The sequence below is a fragment of the Meles meles genome, chromosome 5, assembly GCF_922984935.1.
Source record: "Meles meles chromosome 5, mMelMel3.1 paternal haplotype, whole genome shotgun sequence".
NCBI lineage: Eukaryota > Metazoa > Chordata > Mammalia > Carnivora > Mustelidae > Meles > Meles meles.
This window is the reverse complement of record NC_060070.1, coordinates 136,638,011-136,665,558: the sequence shown is the minus strand read 5'-3', so window position 1 is coordinate 136,665,558 and position 27,548 is coordinate 136,638,011. Positions and strand designations below refer to the sequence as shown.

General features: G+C 38.0%; 1 protein-coding gene across 1 annotated transcript in view; it reads left to right on the top strand.

Annotated features, from left to right (window-relative positions):
• Positions 1 to 27,548, top strand: part of LOC123942250 — a gene marked incomplete at its 5' end in the record, with an annotated part of 301,675 nt that overhangs the window by 52,573 nt on the left and 221,554 nt on the right. Inside the window, 4 exons of the mRNA XM_046006109.1 lie at positions 13,657 to 13,733; positions 16,161 to 16,244; positions 16,515 to 16,638; positions 19,144 to 19,377. Of these exons, the coding sequence (XP_045862065.1) occupies positions 13,657 to 13,733; positions 16,161 to 16,244; positions 16,515 to 16,638; positions 19,144 to 19,377 (519 nt within the window). The remainder of the gene's footprint in view (positions 1 to 13,656; positions 13,734 to 16,160; positions 16,245 to 16,514; positions 16,639 to 19,143; positions 19,378 to 27,548) is intronic.

Below are 27,548 nucleotides of genomic sequence, written 5' to 3'. Positions count from 1 at the left end.
GTTGTGCAGAGTTTGAGTTTATTTCCTTATTGGGTGGATGCCTTCTCTAATAATTGCCTCACGGCAGTTAAGTCAGGAGAGAAATCAGAATATTAGAGACATCTAATGTCTCTAATTATAATTATAAAAATTATAATTATATATTATCTATAATATCTATAATTATAAAAGACGTTTCTTATCATTTTTAGTAATTTTTATAATTAATTTTTATATTTTTATAATTTTATAATTTTTATAATTATAAAAGACATTTTATAATTCTCAGGGCCTGTTTTAATATGTTTATTTTGCCTCAAGGTCACTTATTGTCAAACAATGGACAGATACCGTCATTGTTAATTGAATGAATAAATAAAATAAGGTTTTTAGTTTGCTAAAATTCATATGGGAGGTTTTTTTCTCACTCAGTGTTTCAAATGACCTGTACTGCCATCTGATTGGACCTTGCAGGCCATGTATTGGATTCCTGAATCCTCCTCATTGGGCTCCAATCTGAAATCATGTTGATTGGCTCAGCTGGGATCGTGTGTCACAGACTTGTGATGGGCAGTGTTGGCCTCAGCCTACTGGGCATGAGGGCTCTTGTGGGTGCCTGGCAAATACTCATACTCTAGGAACATTAATACACACCCTGTCATTTTTTTGTAAAGGTGAAAGATGTGTATTTCTAGTCTATAATTAAACCCAAAAAATCTATCAGTTTCCAGCTCTCCTTGTAGGAGGATGGTTTTATTCCTTATCTTCTTTTTTGCCTTTCTCTCTGAAAATGTCATTTTCTTCTTTTAGCATGTATAGTGATCATAGGTACTTGTAAAAACTTGGAATGATTCGCCATACCATAATTTTTGCATGAATATATAACTTTTTAGGACTGATTGATGAATGAAGGGAATTAGAAATGCAGAAGCAAGAATGTTAGGAATGAGAAAGGGTGGAGCAGGCTGTCGAGGAAGAAAGAATGTGAATTCTGTTCTAGAACCTGTTTTATGCCATTTGGAATCCCCTGAGAAATTACCTCAGAAGATACCTTTTTTCTAAAAATCTTAACAAAAATAGAAATAGGTAAATAACTAATTTTTTTCAGTCCGCCCTCCCCAAGTGATTAAAGGAAAACATCGCAATGTGGCTTAAATACATTCTTTTAAATGTAAAAATTCCTTTCCTCAATAAACAGCTGTGCAATTAACAAAATGCTTCTTATTAAGGTAGTTCACTGCCTATGAGGTAACAAGTGTCAAGCATAAGGCGCTTTAACAAAATCTTAGCTGTTTTCCTGGCTTTTCTTCTCCCTTCATTCCAATCCATTCTAGGATTAGTGCTTAAGGTATAACTGATTATTTTACTTCCTTGGTCCAAAGTATTAAACAACTTCTCAGGCTAGGTGTTACCTGCCTTGTTAGTTACTTTTGAAGGACATATCATGTGATGGTGGACGGACTTGGATTTCGGAATGAGAGAGTAATGGGTTCAAATAGCCTCGAAATCTTAGGCATATGTGGTCTTAGACAACTCAATTAAACTCTTAGGATATTAGCGTTAATAAGATGGAGATACTAATTCATATCATACAATGTTGCCACAACATTGTGTATAATTAAAGAGCTGATCCAATAAGTGCTGTTAAAATAATAAAAATATTAGCTATCTAATCATATATTACTAATCCAGTATCTTTATTAGTCAGGAATTTCCCATCTTATCTGTTTTTGAGCCTATAGTACATTGCACTATTATTACTCAAATGTATTTCGTTGCAAACTTAATGATAATTTTCTTATAGATAAGGACTTTTTCTTAAATCCTATAAATAACAGGAACCAAGAAATATATGTAAACTTAATGTTCAAAAAGAATACTTGTTGGGCTCCTGGGTAGCTCAGTTGGTTAAGTGTCTGCCTTCAGCTCAGGTGATGTGATCCCAGGGTCCTGGGATCAAGCCCCACATCAGGCTCCCTGCTGTGCAGGGAGTCTGCTTCTCCCTCTGTCTGCCGCTCTCCTTGCTTGTGCTCTCTCTCTCTCTCTCTCTCTCTCTGTTAAATAAATAAATAAAATGTTAAAAAAAGAATGCTTGTTAAGCTCCTAAAATGTAAAAGTCATTTTATGTGGAATGAAGACATTGAAAGACCTCAACATACCTATGTGATTGTGTGTGTGTGTGTTCATGTAAAATTTCTCACCATTATTTAAAGTGGTTCTTGTTTATTTGGTATAGATGCCAGAAGGTCCTGTTAAGATTTTACCTGGTTTTATAAAATAATGTATAAATTATCTCTGTCTATGACTTTGAGGAATCTGCTTTTGTTCCTCTGTTCATCTTGCCCCACGTTTTAGTTCTCTTACTCCACTTAAAAGCTCTCCATACTTGAAGCTTCTCAATGAAGCTTTTCCTTGTTCTGTGACAAAACCCTCCACAAGGGGTGCCTGCGTGGCACATTTGGTTAAGGAGCCCACTCTTCGTTTTGGCTCAGGCTGTGATCTCAGGGTCCTGGGTTTGAGCCCTGAGACCAGCTCGATGCTCGAGATAGAGTCTGCTTAAGATTCTCTCTCCCTCCCTCTCTCTCTCTCAAGTGGGTAAATAAATCTTTAAAAAGAAAAAAACAAAACAAAACAAAACAAAAAACCCTCAACAGGCATGCCACCCAAGTTGGTCTGTCAGCCTGCTCATTCCCTATGAATATCAAGCTCCTTTTAAAAATAACTGTTAATGAAAGTAATATAAAATATTAAGGAAACCTTAAGATGAATGTCATCAGTACAAAAGGGGAGACAGACATAATGCCAAAAAAAATAATCCATATGTTTGGAAAGCCCCCACATAAATTTAATACCAGAGGAAAAACTTTATAAGTATTAAAGAAAGTTCCTCAAAACACTTTATTTTTTGCCATTTGTAGCTTAATTCAGAAAATATAATTTTTTATTGTGGATTTTTTTGGTAATTTTTCCCCCATTGCTGCTACTTCCTAACTCGGCATCCCTCAGGTAATTAGTGCATGCTGGAATTTACATCATCAGCTTTGAGATTTGTGAATAGGAAGGAATAGGGTTCTGTGGTGACAGATGGCAGCTACACTTGTGCTGAGCACAGCATCATGGGGAAACTTCTTGTATCACTATCTATGAGCTCCTGAAACTACTGTAATGTGGTGTGCCGAGTATGTGCAAATAAAAACATGATTTTAAGGATTAAAGATGTGGTTCTTTTATGACAAGTTTTTACTGGGCCCCAGTTCTTGTCACAGTCCCACAATTTCCACAAAATTTTGGAGATTTATGCAGATCGTGGATTATCCTTGGAATGATGCTTTAGAATGAGGTGCTTAGTAGAGAAGGACATGGGGGTTTTGTAACCTCTTCTCCCTGTGGAACGAACCCTGAAGAGGATCTTGATGGTCCTTACCGCCTGAGATTTGGGCCCTGCAATCACCTCTCCTGAAGTATTGGTTGGAATCATGTATAAGATTCTAATAAATGGAATTTATTAGATGCGATGCATGTTTCTGACAGGGGTTTCTGTGTGGGTATCTCTTGGATCACTTACTTTAGGGGAAGCCAGCTGCTCTGTGAGCAAACAGTCATGCAGAGGCATGTGTGAGGTCAAGAGATCTTCCTCACAGCTGCCTGAGCTGACTCAGTCCCTGCCAACCGCCACACTGCAGTCTTGAGGGGCCCTGAGACAGAACCATCCTGCTAGGCCAGTCCCAGCTTTCTGACCCTCACAAAGCAGGATGGTCAAAGTTTGCCCTTTCCAGATGCTAAGGAATTTGTTACAAAGTAAGAGAGAACTGGGGTGCCAGGGTGGCCTGGTCAGTTGAGCATCTGACTCTTGGTTTTGGTTAGGGTGATGGCCTCAGGGTCCTGAGATCAAGCCCTGCATGTGGCTCCACACACAGCCCGGCGTCTGTTCAGGACTGTCTCTCCCTCTGCTCCGCCCCACTTCTTTCTCTGTCTGTCTGTCTGTCTGTCTCTCTCTCTTGCTTTCAATTTTGCTCTCAAATAATTAAGTAAATAAATCTTTAAAAAGACCGCAAAGCAGTAGATAACTGATAGCATGCCTCAAGTTTTTAATGCATTTATTATAATAAAGGGTAAATTATTAGCAAGATTCCAGGAGCAGAGAGCACAGCTATCTTTGTGTGCCAGAGGAAATGAGGTTGACGGCAGAGTATACAGGAAAGAAATCCCACTCCTCATGAAGTTTCCCCTAGGTCATTTTGCAATGTTTTTACAGAGTTGTTAAGTTGGTATAAAATTTCATTTATACAAAAGGAATTAGTTCTAGAAATCTGATATATACCATAGTGCATGCAGTCAACAAGATTGCATGTTTACTTAAAATTTGTCAAGAACGTGCATCTCTCGTATTAAACATTTTCACAACACATTAAAAAATATAGATTCAGGGAAACTTTTGGAAGTGATGGCTGTGTCTCTCATTCTGATTATCGTGATAGTTTCCATACTCATCCAATTGTACTCACGAAACATGTGCTGGCTTTTAAATATCATTTATATCACAATAAACTTGTTTTAAAATGTTGTTAAAAAATATTTTCACACAGCAGTGAATAAATCATGTTTTAAAATCATTTCCAAATTCAAAAATCCATATATATATATATATTTCATGTAAAAGATGTCTTACAGGTTCATAGAAGTTTTCCAAAAAGAACCTGAAGTATTAAAGTTTTTATTTTTTTAAAATTTTTTTGGTTTAGGAAAAATTATTAGCTATGATTATCAATCATAAATTATTAGCTATTTTTTAAAGATTTTATTTATTTATTTGACAGAGAGAGAGATCACAAGTAGGCAGAGAGGCAGGCAGAGAGAGAGGGGGAAGCAGGCTCCCTACTGAGCAGAGAGCCCTACATGGGACTCGATCTTAGGACCTTGAGATCATGACCTGAGCTGAAGGCAAAGGCTTAACCCAATGAGCCACTCAGGTGCCCTAACTATTTTTATTCATTCTATTTTACTGCCCAGTAAAACTTCACAGAGACAACTTTGCTCAGGTAATGAAAAGCTTTCAAAATATTGCTGTGACCACTATGACAATGATTTTACATCTGTTAAATTTTCCACCTCTCTCACAAGAAAATAACATCTATGAAGAAATGTCAATTGGAAACCAAATGTACATTGCATGCATAGGAAACTCTGGTGTCTAATCCTTTTATCTTAAAATTCACATTAAAAAAGAATATTCTCAAGTGCGCTAATTGGTTCTCTAGTGAAATTACTCCTCTCTTGGGTCAACTTAATAAAGAGAACTACCGTAGCAGAGTATAACTTCAGAGAAATATGAAAAAGAGGAATTAAGACCTAAGGGATTAGGGTAAAAGTAAAGATACTGATTTTTAGGGTAATCATCATGAAGTGATTTGTTTGGGACTATTTGACCCAATATTCCACTCTGACGACCTAAAACTCATTGTTTAATATTTTAAAAGGTTAAGTCAGAAATATGTAACCTTTCTCTCATAGGTCCAGTTCTCCTGGCTAATTTAGCAGTGCGCAATGAGGGTGGTCACTCTGGTGACCAGTCCCTTACTAAAGGCCATTTTCTGAAGGCAGTTTCATAATAAGAAACCATTGGATGTCTCCATGGACATGTCTTAGAAGAGGGGGCAGTCATATAATGAATATTTATGTTCGTTTTGTAAGAGGCATGTGGAGCCAGCATCCCCCCAACAAAGTAACTTCCTTATGCCATGAAAAAATAAGGTCAATTCCAAGCTATCAGCATAGTTAATCAAATTCAAAATAATTCCTTAATTTTATTTAATATCCAATGTATACTCAAATACACCAATTATCCCCAAAATACCCTTTACTATATTTTTGTCCAAACCAGGAACTAATCAGGACCATGCACTACATCTTGTCTTGTGTCTTGTAAGTCAAGCCTGACTGGCTCAGATGTACCGTAGATGTACTGTAGACGTTCTGTAGACAGATGTGTGACATTGCCTCCATCTGATGATGTTAGCCTGTTGTCTTATTCCTTGTACTTCTAATAATATGGAAGTTGATCTAAAGTTGCTTACTGAATTCAGGATGAATATCTTTGGTTGGGAGACATTAGAAACAATATTGGGAAGTCCATATTTTGAAACATCTAGAGATGAGTAATATCTGGTTATTGTATCATTTATGTGCTAAAATTAATCATTGGTTTATGGATAGCTTGACTCATCTATTATTTTCCCTTTGAAACAAACAAAATCTGTGTGATACTACTTTGTAGCAAACAATATCCACTTCCTTATCCACCACTCACTTTTGAGTGTTTTTTATTATATCAATTGGTAATTCTTGCTTAAAATAATAATTTCATTGAGAATTGCAAAATTATGGCTTTATATATTACCATTTTGTGTAAATTTATTAGCTGTAGTTCTTCCATAAAGTAGAAGTTTCCGTGTCCAACTGTCATTATTTTGTAACCCTAAAAGTCTTCTTCTAAAAAGACAAGGTGGCTCAGGTGGTTAAGCATCTGATTCTTGGTTTCTGATCAGGTCATGATCTTAGGGTCCTGAGATAGAGCCATGTGTCAGGCTCTCTGCTGGACATAGAGCCTGCTTAAGATTCTCTCCTTCTCTCCCTATCTCTCTGCCCTGCTTGTGCTCTCTATTTCTCTCTCTCAAAAAAAATAAAAATAAAAATGAAAAAGGTACATGTAGAAAGAGTTTTCATGGTATTAGGTCATTGGTAGACACTTTATTTGAAAGGCAAAAGGTATGATTTTGTTTTATTTTATTATTTTATTTTCTTTTAAATGCATGATTTTATATTTAACGTAAGAAACATTTTTTACCTCATGACTCAGTAAAACAGTTAGTAAAAGATAAACTCAAAATGCATGAAAGACCTAAATGTGAGACAAGAATCCATCAAAATCCTAGAGGAGAACACGGGCAGCAACCTCTTCAACTTTGACCACAGGGACCTCTTTCAACACATGTTTATAAAGACAAGGGAAAAAAGAGTAAAAATGAACTTTTGGGACTTCATCAAGATAAAAACCCTTTGCACAGCAAAGGAAACAGTCAACAAAACTAGGAGGCAACCCACAGAATGGGAGAAGTTATTTGTAAATTACATTATGGATGAAGGGTTTGTATCCAAGATGTATAAAGAACTTCTCAAACTTAACATCCAAAAACCCAAATAATCTAGTCAAGAAATGGGCAGAAGACATGAACAGACAATTCTCCAAAGAAGACATGCAACTGGCTAACAGACACATGAAAAAATGTTCAATGCCACTAGCCATCAGAGAAATACAAATCAAAACCACAAATGAGATACCAACTTACACCCATTAGAATGGCAAAAATTAACAAGACAGGAAACAGTAAGTGTTGGCAAGAATGTGGAGAAAGGGGGACCTTCTTACGGTGTTGGTTGGAATGCAAGCTGATATAGCCACTCTGGAAAACAGTATTGGGGGTTTCTTGAGATGTTAAAAATAGAACTACCCTGTGACCCAGTATTTGCACTATTTACTCTAAAGATACAGACTTAGCAAAAGAAAAGGACACATGCACCCTAATGTTCATAGCAGCAATGTCCACAATAACCAAACTGTGGAAGGAACAGAGATGTCCTTCAACAGATGAATGGATAAAGAAGATGTGGTTCGTTGATACTATGGAATATTACTCAGCCCATCAGAAAAACCATCCATGCACCTTAGAAAACCCATTCTTATATGGGTCTGGGATCTGGCTTCCCTGAGCTTCGTATAAAAGATGATGTAGAATGGAAAGACAACTTTTTGTTTTTTGGCATATATTTGAAGAAATACTTTTGGAAATTTTTTTGTATTGTTTTGCTTTGTTTTGGTTTTTGTTGTTGTTATTTTGTTTTGTTTTGTTTTAACCGTTGTGTATCCTCACTTCTCACTCTGATATTTTAAAAACATTAATCCAGAGTTTAAAGTGCCTAGACATTTTTTTTTTGGATTTCATCCATAAAGTTAAACTATTTAAGTTTTCCAAGGCATTTTTGCCTATTACTCTTTAGCTTGATGCCTGTTGGGTTAATTGTTCAGTATAAGTAATTTTACAAATGCTCTACTAAAAGTGAAATATTTTAATAAGGTTCTGCCCTTCAAAGGATAATTCCACTTTCACCTATGATTTGACTTAGATTTTTAATTTTTATGACATATTTACATTTTTCAATCATTATAGAATTATTCATTATATCATATATACAGATCCTATGTATATGTTTAGTGATATATATTTAAGATTGACATATCTTAAAGTTGCTGGTACCTATGAACTTAAGTGTGAATTTTTTGGAAAACTGAGAGAAAATTAAAATAGTTAAAACACCAGAGATGGCATTTCTACATAGATGTGTAGATCATGCATTTTCATGCAAGATTTTACTTTATATATTGCATACATTGCTTGGCATGGCTCATCAAATTTTAAGTTTTTAGAAAAAAAATTGAAGGATTGACATTGAGTTCAAAGGCAATTTTAATACTACTGTTTTATAAATTTGATATATGGAATTCCAGTATAGAGATGACTTTCCATATAAATTTAGGTTTTTGTTATTTCTAAATATGTAATTGTAGTGTGGCAATGCTTTCTCATATGGTGTGTTTGCCTAACAAGCACTGCAAATCACTTAATATATGGTTAAACAATATTAAACTCATGGGTGCCTGGTTGGCTCAGTCGGTTAAGTGTCTGTCTTCAGCTTAGGTCATCATCCCAGAGTCCTGGGATTGAGCCCCACATTGGGCTCCCTGCTTAGTGGGGAGCCTGCTTCTCCCTCTTCCTCTGCCTGACTCTCCCTTTTGTGCTTTCTTGCTCTCTCTCAAATAAATAAGTAAATAAGTAAATAAATAAATAAATATTTAAAAATAAAAAAAAAAAATCAAACTCAGAACTCCATAATATAGGGATTAGGAACATGTGTTCTAGAGGCCAACTATCCAAGCTTGATCTAATCTTGCTTTACTCAGTTTCCTCACTTCAAAAACAAGCATAATAATAGTGTTTACCTGAAAGAGTTAATGTGAGGATTCAGAGATTCAGAGGCTGTTATATAAAATCCCCATAGTTTAGTGCCTAGAACATTACAGGTACTCAACAAATATTAGCTAAAATTGAATTATGTCTTTCATTTCTGTCTTTTTCCCTATGCTAGTCATTATCACAGGCAAAAAGAGCCTGAATAATAACATCCAAGTAAAGAATTCACTGTTAGATAAAATGAAAAATAGGCATCAACTGGTTCTTTGGTGACTTACATTACTTGTAAAAAAAAAGAAACAAGGAAATAGAAATAGTTTCTGAGGGTCTATGGATATTTATTAAAAAACTTTTAGAGTCATTTTCTTATGTTGGTTTTTTTGAATATAGAAGTATCTAGAACAATCTTGTTGTCCTTGTAATTTTTTCATACTTTTGTTAGAAAAGGTGGTTCAGACCAGGAAAATATGAAGACATATTTTTGAGAAGTCCATATTTAAATTTTCTAGTGATATCTGATTGAGAATATTTTGAATTTTTTTAGATGTTGGGTGAATATGCAGGACATAGCTATCTTAATTTCTGGTTTAACAACAGTATTTACTGATAATTTTTGCCAAACTGTTCTCTGGGTAATCCCCAATTATAACAAATCATCACTTGTTCAGACAAATAGGATATGGTGGAAAGTCTGTGTTGCAAAATATTTTGGAATAAACTCTATACAAAAAAGAGTTATTTTATATGGAAGAAGAAATACGACCAAAGCTGCATGAAATAATTGTTACATCATAAAGTTTGTGATAAAATCTTCCTTAATGAGGTGATAAATTTTAATTAGTTCTCTGTTAATAAATAATCGATGTTTCTCACATACTTGAGAGGATTTGAAAATAGTTAGCTCCATGAGGGCATTTATTCTCAAACCATGCTGGCTCTGTTTGATCTCTTTTGGAAAATGGTTGGTGCAAAGGAAAATTTCCTGTTTTAATAAAGTTTTACTGTCTGGCCCTTTTTATTCATTTCCAAAGGACTATATACAGCCATTGATCCTAACCTTAATTGTTTTTACAAGGATGTGGGTGAAGGGCTAATAATAGAAACTATATGGGGTCAAATGAGTGAAGAAAACGGTCACCCTATGTATGTAACCTCTAAAACAGCAAGGAGACTACGTGAAGGGCCAATTGCATGGATTAAGAACTGAGCTTTGGAACCCCAGAGAGCTGGCTCCAGACTCTACCATGTGCTACAACCTTGGGCAAGAGCCTGAAGCACTCTAGACCTCAGTTTACCCATCTGCAGAATCAGTCTGATGCTCAGAGCATAGGCGTCCTAGGGCTGTCCTAAGAATCAAACGATAGACTCCAGAGGTGCTTAGAAGTGTCTCAAGGTGGCTTTGCTCACTCCCATTACCTAAATTCCTTTATCTTGCTGGTGACAGCCAGAAGCTCTGATTTCTCCTCTTACTGTCAGACTCCCTATCTCACTCCTGCTTACCATTGCCATGTGGGTATCACAAAAGCACTGCAAATTTAACATGTCCAACCTGGAAGCTGATATTTTGTTCCTCAAAACCGTGTTTGCAGGCACCTGGGTGGCTCTGTTGGTTAAGCCATCTGCCTTGGGCTCAGGTCATGATTCCAGAGTCCAGGGATCCACATTGGTCCATGGGGAGTCTGCTTCTCCCTCTGCCCCTCCTCCTGCTCATTCTCTCTCTGTCTCTCAAATAAATAAATAAAATTAAAAAAAAATAACAGTAACTGTTGTTTGCATGATCTATCCCATCTCTCCTATCCCAGTAAATGGCACTAGAGAACACTGATTTAGGCCAGATATTTGAAATTCATTTTTGGTCTTGTATTTCCCCTCATCTTCCTCATTCAATTCATCAGCAAAGCTTCCTAGTTTAGTGAAGTGGTTCACCCTACAGCTTATTCTATGTATACCGTTAGCTCCTCAGTAAGGTTGCCAGGCTAAATCTATAGTGTTTTCTGTCACACAAGACTAAACTGTGAGGGCACATCCATAGGGTTACTGTTCCTATGTCTTCTGGTTGCTTCCCAGTAAGGGGGAGTGTTGTTAAGGATTAGGAAGGGGAGAAGAGAGGTCATGTGACAGATAGTTCTGCCCTCCCTGCATTGAGCTGCCTCAATGCCTCCTCCCAGGGTCATTGTTCTACTCAAGACAGATGACTTTATACGACTCTCCTTCCAGGGTCTAGTGACTACTCCGTCTCCTCTACCCTTCAAGCCTAATAGTGGAAACAGCCTGATCCTAAATCCACAGCTTTGTAATAATACGTCTATAAATAAATCTTCCTCCTCCAGTCATCTAATTTTGAGAATGCATATGTTTCTCTGGGACCCTCACAGATATAGATCCTAAACTTGGCCCTTCTTGGTGATTAACCACAACAAATCTCCATTTTGCTCTAATGCGGTTAACTATGTCACACCCACCGTGTTGGTATACGGGGTACCATGGGATGTGTCTCTTCTCAGAATTTGAATTGAAAGCCTGGCATGACCTTTCTATTCTTTGATTTCTCCTCAAACAGTCTCGCACTTCTTCTGTAATTCCAAAGGATTTCCGCCTTGGAGAGGAAGGGTTGGGGTGAGAAAAAGCCACTCCTCATGCACATTTGGCTGCTTGGTTCCCTTATTTTTACCTCCTTCTCCAGTTCATAATCCACTAGGAGCAAAAGTGGAAAGGTTTCCCTCTGCCTTATGCATTTTAGTTGTGATTTTTCTTTTTTTAAGATTTGTTTATTTATTTGGGGGTGCAGAGGGAGAGGGAGAGAGAATCATTAGCAGACTCTGCACTGAGCATAGAGCCTGACTGGGAGCTTGATCTCATGACCATGAGATGATGACCTGAGCTGAAATCAAGAGTCAGAGTCTCACCTGACTGTGCCACCCAGGCTCCCCAGTTGTGATTCCTTTTTAGTGTCCTCCATATTGAGAAGACATTTGCCCTCTCCAATTATCTGGAGCTGTAGTAGTTGAGTTTTGCGGAGAAACATAATTTATAGGAAAGAAGAATAAATAAACATGCATTTAATATTTTTAAGTTTTTATCACTGGTGATATGTAGGACAGATAATTACTACTCATTTACTTAAACCTTCTACTGGCTTCCCAGTTGCACATAATATGTAGATCAGTTAACATCAACATCACCTGCAAGTCCAGCAAGAACCTATTTATGTTTCTAGCCCAGTTTCCCAATATTCTCCTTTGGGGCTGTACTTAGGCCACACTGATCTTCTTTTTTAAATATATAAAACTATGTCCTACCTCAGGACTTTTGTACATACTGTTCTTTCTGCCTGGAACATTAATTTCTTTTGCTCTTTGCACGGATAAACTATTCCTCAACTCAGGTCTCATTTTAAAAAATCATTCTTTCCTAACCTTCCTCCCACAAACTTGTCCCTTAAAAGTCTTCTCCAGACTGTTCTTTGGATTGTTCCTACCATCCGTGTCATTGTTTTGTTCATTTTTCCAGTTAATTTTATCATGTCCACTAGAAAGATGAATTTATAATGTCAGATATAATATAAATCTTTATATACCCCTGTATTCCTGGCTTCTGGCATTGTGTCTGGCATAAAACAAAACCATAATAGATATCTACAGAATAAGAAACTGAATGAAGTACAATGCCCAGTAGGGTATCAGTGGTCAGTAAACATAGATGAGCATTGCTGTTATGAAATCTCACTGCTAATTAACATGCCATAAACTTAAGAATATTCATTTAGTCAAATCCAATGTCTTATTAGATCTCATATACTTATTTTAGAGCTTCTTTTGGCAGAGCTGTATCAAGAAACTTATTTATCTAAACCAAGCAAAATACATAACATGGCATCCTTTCCTTGGAAGCCAGTGGTAGGGAAGGCCTTCTCTTGAGGAGATTTGTGGGTTTGGTTTTTGTCTTATGAAGTGAACTCTTCTAAGATTCACAGAAGATCCACAGAGTTGTAAATGGAATTAGATAAGCAGAAAAGCCAACTGCTTGAACTAAAAGAGGCAGAGAGAAACCAAAATAAGGGAGACTTTGGACTGCCAAATCTACTGGCTGGAAACCAGCTGAGGAAATGACTTAACTCTAAACACGAGCTAGCAAAGAAGATCTATGAAGTGGACCCAGGTGTCCAGAGGACAGAGCTGAGAGTCATGGAAAATCATTTCAACCTTGAGACTTATAAAGGAACTGCCAACATTTGCTTGTCTGGCTTTCATGATTGCTATGGAGTCAGGGTCCTGGCCTCCTATTAGCACATTTTTGTAGTTCCCTCTTACACTCTACCAGGGTTGATCTGTGTGACCCGTAGCATAAGGCAGAAGTACTGCTTATAAAGGATTGAAGATTTCATCTTGAGTTCTCTCTCTCTTCTCCTCCTTTTTTGATGTTCTTTATTATTCTCTCCACCTTCCTGGCCAAAAGTAAATAAGCAGAGTGAGGAAAGTCATATTCTACAAAAGGGGGCTGCTAAAGGTATAACCCCCATGCTCTTATTTGTCTCCTGGAAACTTAACCTTTAGGGCAAGCATATCAGATCTTGGAAAAACCCACTTTTGCATGTAGTGTTTCAAGTGAAGTTTTAATCGATTTTATTTCATTTCTGTTTTCTTCGATACAGGATTTGAAATTTGAAGGGGAAGGACTCCATCAGTACATCCCTATGTCCCAGTTAAAGACCGACAAAACCTGCAAGAAGTATGTTCCTTCCTGGTCGATTCAATGCATTTTCTTTTCTTTTGTATGCTTCATTCTAGATTAAATGTGGATCAATTATAGGTACCAGGCACCCCAGTTTGATTGACCCTGAGGATCAGGCCTGTGGAAACTGTAACCTCCTTTCCTCCTGAAATTTATCTGTGCCCTATCATTCATATTCGACTTTGGCGATGGGGCATTCTGGGGATGGTGCATAGCTGGGAGCCGTGTCTTGTTTACCACTCAGGAAGTATCTACATCCTTGAGCCGGTGTAGGAACTTCCAAGATCGGGGGGTAGCACTTGCTGCTTCTCCATGCCAGGAGAGGAGAGACAGAAGTAGCGGATGTAGGTTCAGAGGGGGTTTCAAGTTAGATGTTCCCACTTTGAATCTCGAGCTTTGCCTCTTAGGGCTATGCAACCTCAGATAAGATATTCAACATTCTCCAGCATCGGTTCATCAGTGTAGCAGAAATAACAATACCTTGTTGGATTATAGTCAGGGTTAAACAAAATAATAGATACAACTTATTTAAAAGAGTGCCTTGAACACACTAAGCAGTCAGTAATAACTATTGATACTGCGTATCAGTGATGCTCAACAGGGATCGATTTTGTCTGCAGGGGACGTTTGGCAATGTCTGGAGACATTTTCTGTTGTCACTACTGGGACTAGGAGAGGGTCTGTTAATGGCATCTAGTGGGGCAGGGGCCAGGGATCTTGCTGAACATTCTACAATGTGGGCCAGCCTCCACAGCAAAGGGCTATGTGGTTCAAAATGTCAATAGGGCAGAGGTTGAGAAATCCTGTCGTAGACATCAATGTTGTTCATTCATTGTCATTTTGCTTAATTTATGATCCAACTAGCAGGGAAAAGAAGGTATCAACAGGAGTGGGACCTATCTCTCTGTGAAGGGTCTTCAGTGCCCCCAAGAACAGGCCGGGGGGACAGGAGGTATCTGTCAACACTCAGGGCGGTAGCCGTGATCACTGCACTTCTAGGGCTGGGCATTCAGACCAGGAGAATGGCCAGGGAGGTAGACAAGACATTATATGCAAGAGACTTAATTATGGATGAAAATAGTGAGAATTGGAACTATCCCAAGTATCCAACAATAAGATTGTGTTGTAGGAAAAAACCTTGATCTCATAGAAAATGCCTTTAATGTACAAAGTAGTAAATACGGGTGACAAAATACTATGTACATCATTGGCCTTATTTTGTAAAGAAAAAAAAAGGTGTATTTAGTTACCTAGGTATGATGAACAGACCTCAGTATTTTATCAGGGTTTATCTCTGAGGGGTAGACTAATGGACGACTTTTGGGGGGCTTTTTATAAATCAGATTTTATATAATGTGCAAATGTAAACATATATTTATATAATCACAAGATTAATAAGTGCTGTAGATGAGGTGGAAAAAAAAAGAGTAATAATATGCCACAAGACCTAATTCAAAACGAGCTCATGTCTGGTCTGGCTCTTGGTCCAGGGTGTCACTGCTCCAAGGGGACACAAATCTGTAGACTTAACTCAAGGTACCTGATATCATGTTAAAACTGTGTATTAACCTTTTGATGTGCATGTTCCTGTTTAACTAAGGAAGGTATTTTTAGAAAACCTTTAATTACAAAGAACTGGGATTGCGACTAAGGATCTTTTTTTTTTTCCTTTAGGATTATAATCATGAATTCAGCATCTAATTATTTAGATTAAGTTTTTAAGATATTTCATGAGTGCCACGCTATACTTGCCAAGAGAACAAAGAAAGAAACTGAGGAAACCATTTCACTCCGGTTAACATAACATGTTTGATGTTTACTAATGAAATCTGTTTACCTTCATAACTGTATAATAGGGCCATTAAAGACAATAGATACAGTAGTTTAAAAGTAATAAAATTTACAACAAAGTGTATTTAATTTGAAATTGAATTGCCAGCAAATGGGTGTCATAATGAACCCTTGTGTCAGTGTAGCTCTAACCAAATTAAGGGAAATCATTTCTATCACAAGAAACTAAATCAGCTGTGAGATCCAGAAAGGCCATTCCTCTGGTGGCGTACAGTCATTGTCACAGATGGCCCTGCTGATGGAATTAAGCTTAAGTCAGGAGAAGTGAAATACAAGATCCTTCTTAATTCAAATGAATATGGGAAAGCAGGAGCATGTTGTTAGGATGAATGAAGCTTAAAATAGATAAGTAAATAAATAAATAAATAAATAAATAAATAGTCAGTAACAAAGAAGCTCAAATGAAGATAATAAATGTTAATAGGAGGGGAAAAAAAGCCTCGGGAACATTTTGAGGGTAGAAATAGATCTTCATCTCTGACCATTGCATCAAAAAAAGAAAAGAAAAGAAAAAGTTTGTATCATATCAGCTATTCATCTAATTCATCTATTTAAATGATTTCCCCATTCCAGAGGTTCTTTACCAATTTATAGGCTGGAAAGGGTGCAGGTAGAAAATGAATTGGCTAAACATCTTACCAAATATGTAACCTGCTGGTAATTTCTGAAACAAGCCGCATTTTAATTGCTGGTAGATAGGTATGGAATATAGTGAGTCTTGTATTTTGTTGGATCCCATTTCAAAAGCTACTCATCTTCCCAAATTTAATCAATGGTGGTAATGTGGTGTTTATCTAGTTCTCAGATAATCTGACACTATGTTTAAGGAAAACATCAAATTGTGTTGTGTTTCCAAAGACAAACATTTTCATTATGCCCACTGTCGATTTCTGTTCCTTTTATCTCCCTTCTCCTTGTAACTGCTAGCAGAGCACCAAGTCAACCATTAATTGCAGAGCTAAATGTCTGTAAAGAAGGCAGCTCAGCCAGGCTCTGCACCCTCCCAGAAGTAACTTGCGAATCAAAGGGAGCAGCAGGACCTTGCTGGAAGGTGAGGCTCTCATGAGAAACGTTTCCTCTGAGGCAAAATGTTAAGTGATGAGATCAGTTGTTATCGACTCCCTTTCCTGTGGTGCTTTTCCTCTTGGGAGACCCTTTAGAGAAACAGAGTTTCAGCAGGGCTTGGTAAATATTTTTGAGGAGAATTCCTTGCTAAGGTAGAATGGCTAAAATTCTCAGTTGTGAAGCCAATGGAATTCCTCAAAAACGGTGTCCCTGGCACCAGGCTGGGTTGTCACTAGACAATGAGGCATAGCTGCCACCATGCAAATGAGACAAGGTTTGAGATTTGATGAATCTTCTGTCTTCTTTCCCTACTCATCTGACATCCGCTTTGAGGAAGGTTGTAAATGCAAGAGAGATTGTGGTATAATTCCTCAGACTGGCATTTCTGCCCCCTAGTCACCATTCGATTATCTTCCAAATTGCTGTGTTTCAGAGAGATAAAGATTTTTTATGGCTTGCTGACTTGAAACAACCACAAGAACCAGCGAAGAGATGCCTAAGCAACCATGCATAGTAATTCCATTGGTAAATGACAAAATCTTTGTTTGTATGACATTTCCAAAATTACTACAGAAGATGAATCTAAAATACAAAATGTCACATTTGGCATGCAAAACTATCACAATATATTTCAGTATAAAATTCATAGAGGCGTTTAATTTAGAATGTGTTTAATAACTCGGTCTGCCTGCATCGGTAATCCTGCCTTGAGGTTTAAAGAGATTGTCTTATTTATTCACATGGTGTTAATTTTTAAAATATTTTTGGAAACCAAAATGTGAAGGTTAAGTCCTTATTGTTAATTAAGATTTTCTAATTAAACCAAAAATAATTGTTATTCCGATAGGCTTTTAAGTATGACTCATAAGGAAAAAAAACAACAAAAAACAAAAGAAGTTTAGCAACTTTCACTGTTTATTTAACTGTGATTTGATTCCAGAAGCATACTATCTATATGGAAATATATATTATCACTCACAAAATAAAGTCAGGGCGGGATTCCCAAGTACTTACTGTTGGTTGCAGATTAATGGGTATGCTACTAACCCCAGTAGCCAAGAGAGTAACCTGCTTCCAAAAACGACATTATTTTTTGCTTAAAGCACAATGTAATAGAGAATTCTTTGAAGTCAAATTATTCTGAAGACTATTTGGGACTTATGAGTATAGAAAACATGACTTAATGACATTGGAGTTATTAATAATCCCAGTTTAATTTTTGTTTAATCTGAAACAAGTCCATTAAAAATCTTATCAGTTCGTATAAACTTTCTGACACATCCTAAACAAGAAAATGGCCTATTTCTGTCAGCCGAAGGTAAGCAATGAAATTCCAATGTCCCATAAAATATGCCTGAATCATGTTCTTTCGTTACCTACAATTTATGCTGAGTTGTAGGTTAAAGCATATACAAATGCTAACCCTCCTTTATTCTGTTATTTGCATGTGAAGCTAATGGGGCTAGTTGACCTCACGTTGAAATGGGATAAAACTATCTCTCGGTTGAGGTGTTTGTCTGACCTACTTTGGACTTCCCTCCTCAGTGTGGTCTAGGGGCCAAGGTGTACCAGAGTGGCACAGGGATTCTTTTGAACTGAAGCTGCTTGAGAAGCAACCAGTGCAAGACCACTCAGACCCTCCTCTGTCCCCCTGAACTCAGGAAATCTATCTCCCCTACGGAAGGTACCCTTCCTGTACTAAGAAGTGAAAAAACATCCTTATCGCCAGTGATTGGAACTCGTAAGAGGAGAAAGCTGTAGAAACTTTGTTATTTATTTTTACGAATCTACTACCTCAGCCCAAACTTAGCTTCGAATTCCTTCCTCTCTAAAACTCTCAAACACCTGTTTTCTTTATCCTGTCAGCTTCTCGCCAGTGTATTGTCTCTCTTCCTGTACATGCCTCCCTTGGTCATTTCTGTAGGTCTCCATGTCATTACTGGGCCTTGCTGTGCAGTAATGAAACTTTGGCTTCTTTCTCCTGTTAACTTGTTTCATGTAAATTTAATTTGGAGTCCAGCGAAGATCGTGAAGAGTAGGGAAAAAAGGTTTCCTCTCCTACAGTATCATATGGTCTGTGATTAGTGTCAGAGGTAAGGACTGTCGCCTTTCAGACTCTGAGTTGAAGCTCACTGCCCATGTTCACCCATCCCAGATAACCTTGAAGAGGCATGATGTGTGGTTTTTAGAAGTGTTGGTTTCCTGTTAATTCTATCTTATTATAATAGATGAATGGTTTCTGATGTCACAGATCATTAACATACCATGCTTAAAAATTGGCTAAACTTTCCCTGGCATAATTGGCAGGTTTGGCTTTTGACCTCCTAATTATATATCTTGTGTCCTCCCCTGTTATCATTACTAATACCTAACAATTACAGGTTGAGTGAAAATAATTGTCTATTTCCCCCACCCCCGAGAAGCGCATTTGTGGCTAATTGCGTGGTTTTACCCAGTTCCTGCATATTTCAAAGACCTGTCTTGTCTTTAGGTTGAGCAGGGTCAGGAGCCTCAGCGTCTTCAAATGCAGATGAAATGCATAAGAGGCCTCAAGAACAAGGCTCCCCGAGGCTCTTACCTCCTCAGAGTGTCCTTGCTTCGCCGACCAGGTGGCTGTCGCATGCAGTGGAGGCATACAGAGCAGCTGAAGACCAGAACACATCCAATGAGGCATGATGGAAACTTTTATGATGTGGGGCTGTATTTCCATGAAAGCCTTCATGTGGTAAGCAGGTCTTTTTGCACACATAGCACTTTTTCTGTAGTTTCTCCATGCTTCCCACCCATCCATCTTTTTATCCCAACCGATGTAGCTTTAGATATTCAACTTTGTGTAGTAAACAGAAAGGATTTCATTCATTCATGCGTGCATGCATTCATTCAGCAAATCCCTAGTGGGCATCCACATGCACCAAACATGGGTTGTGCACCATAAAGGGACCTCCTTCCCCCTGCCATGTCCAGTGTAAAATGGAAATGTTATCTTTATTTATCAAGAACATATAACGTGGATACTTGGTCTAGTTCTTCATCTTTTTTGGATTTATGTGCTGAGAGATTAATGATGAGTGTTATTGGGTGTCTTGTACATGTATACATGTGTAGGTAGCCAGGGATGCTGATTTTAGGTGAGAACCAAGCTTTGGACCAGGGGAGAAGTTGTTCAGAGGAGGGATTGTTCAGAAAATATATTATGGATATAGGGGGATGTGTTTACCATGCAAAGAGATTACAGAGGAGACGGTGCTGAGTAAGGCAGGAAGAGATGGGTGAGATTAAAGAGTGACTGACCCTGGTTGCAGAGAAGCAGAGCCTGGAGATCATCAAGTTACCTTTAGAAACAGAGAGGGAGGGAAGTCTCAGCTTCCTCTGGCCCTAAGAAAAAGAAAGGAGGTTGGGTTAGTCCTGGTGCATTGGATGTTGGGCATGAGCACAGACTATTCACAAATACAGAATTGCCTTTTACACTATTAATTTGAATGCATAAAACAAACATCTTGAGAGTCAATATAGGTATCGCAGAGTGATATTAAAAAAACCCCACTAATTTCTCTCTAAAATAGAAGCGTGCTCTCTTTCCTCATTTCCCTTTAGGTTTTGTGCTAAAAGTTATCCTTTTAATTAATTTTAGCATGTGGTATTTCATTAAGGGTTGCAATGTATTATTCACATGACTATACTCTTCAGATAATGTATTGTATTTATTCTGACCAACTGACAAAATTAAAATGGAATGTGAAGCCGTAAAAACAAATGAGCCTTTCTATACAGTAGATCTATAAACTACAAACCTAGGAGGCCATCATTTATTTGTAGGGTCCAAGAAGAAAATTACCAACCTTCACTTTTCTTGCCACCTTTACCTGTTAGATATCTACGCCCCTTGAGGATAGACAGTGTTTTTGTTATTGCTGTTGTTTGGTTGGTTTTTGCTTCTGTTTTTTTTAATGAGCAACAACTCTGTAGTGAGTTTTAAGAAATAGAAAAGATCTGGCATTCATTAAAGCTACACCATTGAATAATATGTGCAGAGTGTCAAATGACCTCTCTGTTTGGAAGTTGACAGGTGTTAAAACCAAAAAAGCAAAGCCTACCTACTGTTGGGAGCCATGTTCTAATCAGATGTTCAGCAAAGTTTCACAGCGTAATCCTAAAATGTAGCCGTGGTTGACTTCTGTTAACCGTTTGGAGAGTTGGTAGTATCAATGGGGATGGTAAGTCTCTTTAAGACAGTTTTTCCCAGGATAGCATCCTCCCTAAGCAGAAAGGAATCCTGGCTGACAACATTCATTGGGGAACCAAACAGTTGGCTCCTCTGTGAAACGGGCATAATATCTGCCTACCAGATACATTGTGAGAAATGACTAAGAGAATAGTGTGGAAATCCACAGTGCCAGTGTGTAGTAAGAATCCAGAGACTTCTTTTAATCATTGTTATAATTATTCTGTTTCTTTGATAAAGAAACTGTCCATACATTTTTACCCAGTGGACTTCCATTTTATTATATATAACAGATGTTTATGTGGTGAGTAACTTTCCAACTGGCCTTTGCTTGAAAGCAATGTCAGTTAACGTTTTCTTTCTCTCTCTCTCTCTCTTTCTTTCTCTCTCTCTTTCCTTCTTTTCCTTCTAGTGATGGATCCAAAGGCCTTCTAAAGGGGGGTATACTAGTGAGAGGAGTTAGTTTCAGGTTGGAAGGAGAGGACATTTTCCCTGGGGGAACCCACTGCCTCTATGGGACCAGAATTTGAGGACATGTTCTAAGAAGACAGCAGGCATAATTCAGCGCCTGTGCTGAGTTTTGGTTCTCACCCTTCACCTCAGAGAAATTTCAGAAATGTGGTGTGACCTAAAATCTTAGTTATTTTAAAAAAGAATCCAATGTACCTAATGGGCCGTTACCTTCATTTGCTACATTTTAATTAAGTACCAGAAATTTTAGTGCATAGAGTTAGGCTACAGAGTATGTCATTTCAAAAGCTTGCGTTCTAGAGCCATCTGCATAAATATCTGTTTGAAGCTAAAAGGTGGTAAAAAAGTGTTGTTATTATTGTTTTTATGGGTTTAGAGGCCCATCCCTGGCTCCCACTATCAGAGTGTGAACTCTGAGGGCAGACGCCACATACATTGCTATGTTTGTTTTGAGAATATCCCACGCCTGTTGCGGGAGGATCCTAACCGGGTGTGTTAAAGATCTAATGCCAAGAGGACTGAAGAAGCGTAGTAGGGACAGCTTCAGGGGGAGGGCCAGAACCACTACATGACTGAGGTTGCGAAAACGTTAGTGTTAAAAAGTGCATCTAGTCTGTAGGGGAAAGCAGAGGCGGCCCTCCTTTCAATAGTAAAATGCATTTTTCCCTTCCTGCCAAAAAGAACAAAAAGTGTCTTGGAATCGTTGAAATAACAACCCCAAATTTTCTTCCCCTGGGTCAGAAGCAAACAAACAAAAATAATTACCTCCTGCCACAGCCAAGGAAAATTTACTCTTTAACAGCCTGACAAAATGTCACAGAATTACATGCATCCCTTGGTGTCGCGTAACAAAATCCCGGATCCCCAAAGAAATGCGCTAGGCTATTTCACATTCAGTGTACATAAGAAAAGTACAAAATTCAGGACAAAAACAAAAACAAGAAAAGCACCCAAACCTCCAGCACTTGACAGGAAAGAGAAGTCATCTGAGGCTGTTTCATTTCAGAATAAAAATGCTGTTGCTCAAAGTCCTGTTCATTCCATTGGGTTCTACCCAATAACAGCAAATTTTTCACTAACCACACAATTCTGCCTGCCAGTCACTCTGCCGGCAGTTTGTGGGAGACTGACAGTTCAAACAGCAAGTTTTCCAGAAATACAACTTTTTAACAATAGGAATACACATACACAAACACCTAAATGTGCGTTGGGTATGTAATTGATATAGGGACATATAAAATATTTGTGTCATTATTTTTAAAATGCGAGTCCAAGACAGGGTCATCTCTATCATTAACTCCACGAACAGGAGAAATTGGCTTCGTAAGGTCTTTAGAGAGCACAAGGCATCTTACAAGTGCTAACGGGGTGGGGGAGATGGTCATCTAGTCTCATGCAGAAAGGACGGACTGAGAAAACATTGCCCCCCAAAGAAGGGCAAATCCTAATTAGAGAAGCACCCAGAATGCTGCAGAAAGGCTTGCTTTATCCACATGTAAGTCTACCTTTTAATGGATATTGGAGTGAGGGTACAATGATGCAACATTAAAGTTGGCTTCCCTTTGGCATCAGGCTATGCCAGGAGGTAAATACTTGAAGGTTAAGGTGAAAAGGGTTTGGGAAGTCTCCAAAGGAGGCAGCAGATATATGGGTAAGCCCAAAGTAATATCACCCCAAACACCCACAAGGCTACTTTCAGATACCGTCACTTGGATTTTGTCTAAATAATTCCACATCTTAGCATTGGTTTTCCTGTACTGCGAAATGGAGGTGATCAAAAACAATGAGCTGACTGAAAATTCTGAGCTTCAGTCATCTCATGTAGAATGGGTAATAACAGCTTCATCCCTCTTGTGAATACTATAACAATTGTATTATATTAAATTATGGATTTGAGACTTGGGCTTATTTTGCCTGAAGATTTTGAAGTTTCTTTGTAGAGACACTTGGAACCTACTTGGCTTTTGACATTTATCCTGGAAATCTTTCAACTAGAAAACATTGCCTTCTTTGTTGATCATGTTCATTAACAACCCATAGGCTAGGATCTTTGAGAAGGTATATGTCCCCCACCCTGCCAACTATGCCTTTTGTCTTTCAATTTTGGCAAGATGTTAAACTAAGTTAAATATTCAGATTGTCTTAGTCTACCATTCTGCCAAAGCAGGAGCCAAAGGCGTATTTTGTTTTCAGATTAGGTTCTATAAACACCTGGAAATTCTAGATGAGATATGAGCCAGTGGCTTTTAGATACATTGATAAACACTCAAGAGAGAAAAGGATCTCCTAGCAACATGGGGGGGTAGGGGGATAGGAGAAGAGTAAATGAAACAAGATGGGATTGGGAGGGAGACAAACCATAAATGACTCTTAATCTCACAAAACAAACTGGGGGTTGCTGGGGGGAGGTGGGATTGGGAGAGGGGGAGCGGGCTATGGACATTGGGGAGGGGAGGCGAACCATAAGAGACTATGGACTCTGAAAAACAACCTGAGGGTTTTGAAGGGTCAGGGGTGGGAGGTTGGGGGAACAGGTGGTGGGTAATGGGGAGGGCACGTTTTGCATGGAGCACTGGGTGTTGTGCAAAAAGAATGAATACTGTTACGCTGAAAAAATAAATAAAATGGAAAAAAAAAAAAAAAGAAAAGGATCTCCTTGATTATCAGAAATGAAGAGGAAATTGAAAACCAGACAGGGCAGTGAGTTAACTGGGGAGATGATCGATCTTGGGTATCTAAAGTTTTGGATTTCAGTGACCATTCAGGTGAGGCCTTGGACCCGTTAGGTATGGAGTTTTGAAGGAAAGTCTCCTGCATCAAACTAGGATATTCAAGACTAACCCAAAAAGGATAGACTGGACAAAAAAATCTGCCCACTAATAGAGGGAAATAAAAGGAAATTTCTCTTTTTTAAGGCTTTGTTTAAAATTTTATTTCTCCTATTAACCTAGCAATGTAAATCTTAAAATGGAAAATATATAGTAGTTGAAATTAAAAATTCAAAAGATACATTATATAGACTAAACCTTCTAAGTAGAGAGCTAATGGGTTGGAAGCCAGATTTGAAGACCTTGCCTGGACTGCACTAAAAGATAAGGAGATGAAAAAAGGGAATTCATTTGGAAAGAATTAGAAGAAAAGGTCTAAGATGCAGCTTATAATAGTTCCAGAAACAGAAATAGAGAAAAAAAGAGAATACATATACAAAGACATAACAGCTATTAATTTCCCAGACTTGCTGGAAAACCCAAACTCTCAGATTTAGGGAGCAAAAATTGTGAGCAGGACAAAGTAAAATCCATCCACAGGTGGGTACGTAGTGATCAAGCCGCAGATTGCTGTAGTGAGGACTGAAGATAACTGAACAATACATTCAGGGTCCTGAGAGAAAATTTAAGAAGATAGTTACCTAACTTATCTTTCAAGAGTTGGCTCAGTTTTGACTAAGAATATTAAATTAACTTCCTAAAGTTGCCATAACAAAGGACCATAAACTTAGTGGCTCAAAACAAAGAATTTTATTGTCTCGCAAACTTCTGGAGGCCAGAAGTTTGAAGCCAGGATGTCAGTAGGACCTTTGCTCTCTCTGACAGTGCTGGGGAAGAACTGTCCTGTGCCTCTCTCCTAGCTTCTTGTAGCCCCCAGGTGTTCCTTGGCCTGTGGATGCATCCCTCCGATCATTTGTCTTCATGTGGCCCTCTCCTTGTGTATCTTTTTTTTTTTTTTTTAAGAGAGGGAACACAAGCAGGGGGAGTGGGAGAGGGAGAAGCAGGCTTCCTGCTCAGCAGGGAGCCCGATGCAGGGGCCTCGAATCCAGGATCTTGGGATCATGACCTGAACTGAAGGCAGAAGCTTAATGACTGAGTCACCCAGGAGCCCACTCTCCCTGTGTGTCTTCACATCCTCTTCCCTCTGTGTGTATTTGTCTTTGTGTCTAGATTTCCCCTTTTTAGAAGGGCACTGGTCATAATGGGTTAGGACCCACTCTAATGACCTCATCTTAACTTGGTAAATCAACAAAGATCCTATTTCCAAATCCTGTCACATTCTGAGATTCTGAGAGTTAGGATTTCAATATCTCTTCTTTCAGGGGACACAATTCAACCCATAGATTATAGTCTTCTTAAGAACTTGCTAAAAGAACTAAAAAGAAATATCTTCTAAGAGCAAGGAAGAATGAAAGGACTAATGCCATCTTGAATTACTTTTTTGAATATTCTATATTTGAAATGTTTTATAATTTTCCAAAGGAATACTAAATAAACACTATGACTTTTCTATTCAATTTTAATAAAATATTAGGCAATGAAGAGCTTTTTAATAGCAAAAGAAAGAACAAATGATTGTATAATTTGTACAATTAAATGATTATTTCTCCAATTAATGAACTCAAAATTAAATCAAGCGTTGGGACTAAGACATTTTTATTTTCACAAGATGTGTACACCGCAGTTGGAAAACACTGATTGAAACCACGCATATATGTGTGGGAATCCATTTTATTTATAATTACAGAGACAAAAACTACAGAAAACCATAACATAAGAAAAATCTTATTATAAGAAATTTGGACTGATCCTTTGAAAATTTGGTGAAAATTACACTTTCTTCAGTTGTACTTGGTTTCTAATATTCTAATATTCTAATCTATGCAGATAAATAAATATGGAATCTTTAGTGCTATATAGAAAATTTAAATAGAAAATATACTAAACTACTTTTTAAAATGTAAAGTCACGGGGCACCTGGGTGGCTCAGTGGGTTAAAGCCTCTGCCTTCGGCTCAGGTCATGATCCCAGGGTCCTGGGATCGAGCCCCGCTTTCTGCTCAGTGGGGAGCCAGCTTCCCCCCTTCTCTCTCTGCTTGTCTCTCTGCCTACTTGTGATCTCTCTGTCAAATAAATAAATAAAATCTTAAAAAAAAAATAAAAAATAAAATGTAAAGTCACATATTAAGAATTATGATGGTTATGATAACTGTTTTCACATTATCATTTAAAATATATCATTATTCAAAGATGATATTTAAACATGAAAATTAAAAATATTATTGTACTTTGGCAATAGTATCTGAGTGGAAAGAAAGGTTTGTTAATTATTACATAAAAGTGCCATGCTTATAATTCTTTTTCATTGGGTACAGGGATTGGCCAACTTAAAAAAAGAGGATACGAATAATAGGTTCAAGAAGCAAAACCAGGGATTGGCCAACTTAAAAAAAGAGGATACAAATAATAGGTTCAAGAAGCAAAACCAGGGATTGGCCAACTTAAAAAAAGAGGATACAAATAATAGGTTCAAGAAGCAAAACCAGCAAAACCAGGCAAAGAACATTGATTAATGAATTAAAAAAAGAGTTCTGAAAGGTCATGTGCTGAAGTTGGGCTAGGCCTCAGGCAGCTCTAACAAACATGACGGGGCAGTCTGTGTGCAGCAGGTAACCCATGCTGACTCTGAATCTGCTGACATTACAGGGTTATTATTTCTGGAAGGATGTAGCATTCTGGAACAATTTCTCCAATGACTCCATTAAGACCATGGTTTCCTTCAATTTGAACTTACATATTTCATTGTTCACATTACCCTACACCACAAAGCAAAGAAAACCATGTCTTGGATTGAGGGTCTGTGTCACCAAGGGGGGAAAAATATCACACAATTTTTTTTTTTTTAAGATTTTATTTATTTATTTGACAGACACAGATCACAAGTAGGCAGAGAGGCAGGCAGAGAGAGAGAGGGAAGCAGGCTCCCTGCTGAGCAGAGAGCCCGATGCGGGACTCGATCCCAGGACCCCGAGATCATGACCTGAGCCGAAGGCAGCGGCTTAACCCACTGAGCCACCCAGGCGCCCCTATATCACACAATTTTGATGGCACTTAACCCCATTTGATTCGATAAGCACATCTGTTTTTTTAATCACATGACAGTGTGAATGATGAAATTTTGTAAGTACTTGTTTAAAGGCAAAAAATAAATACAGGAGACCAAGACCTGGTAGAATGGTGGTTAAGCGTGTGCTCCTTCTTAAACTGAATTTTGGTTCCAAAACCTACTTAGCAAAGTGACTTAGAGCAGTCACCCAATCTCCCTGTCCCTCTGTGATCTCCACATATAATAATCATCACAAGAAGCCCAATCTTGTTGATTTTACATTGTTATTTACGACCAATAGGATTGTGGTCTAGGATAAATGTTATGTAG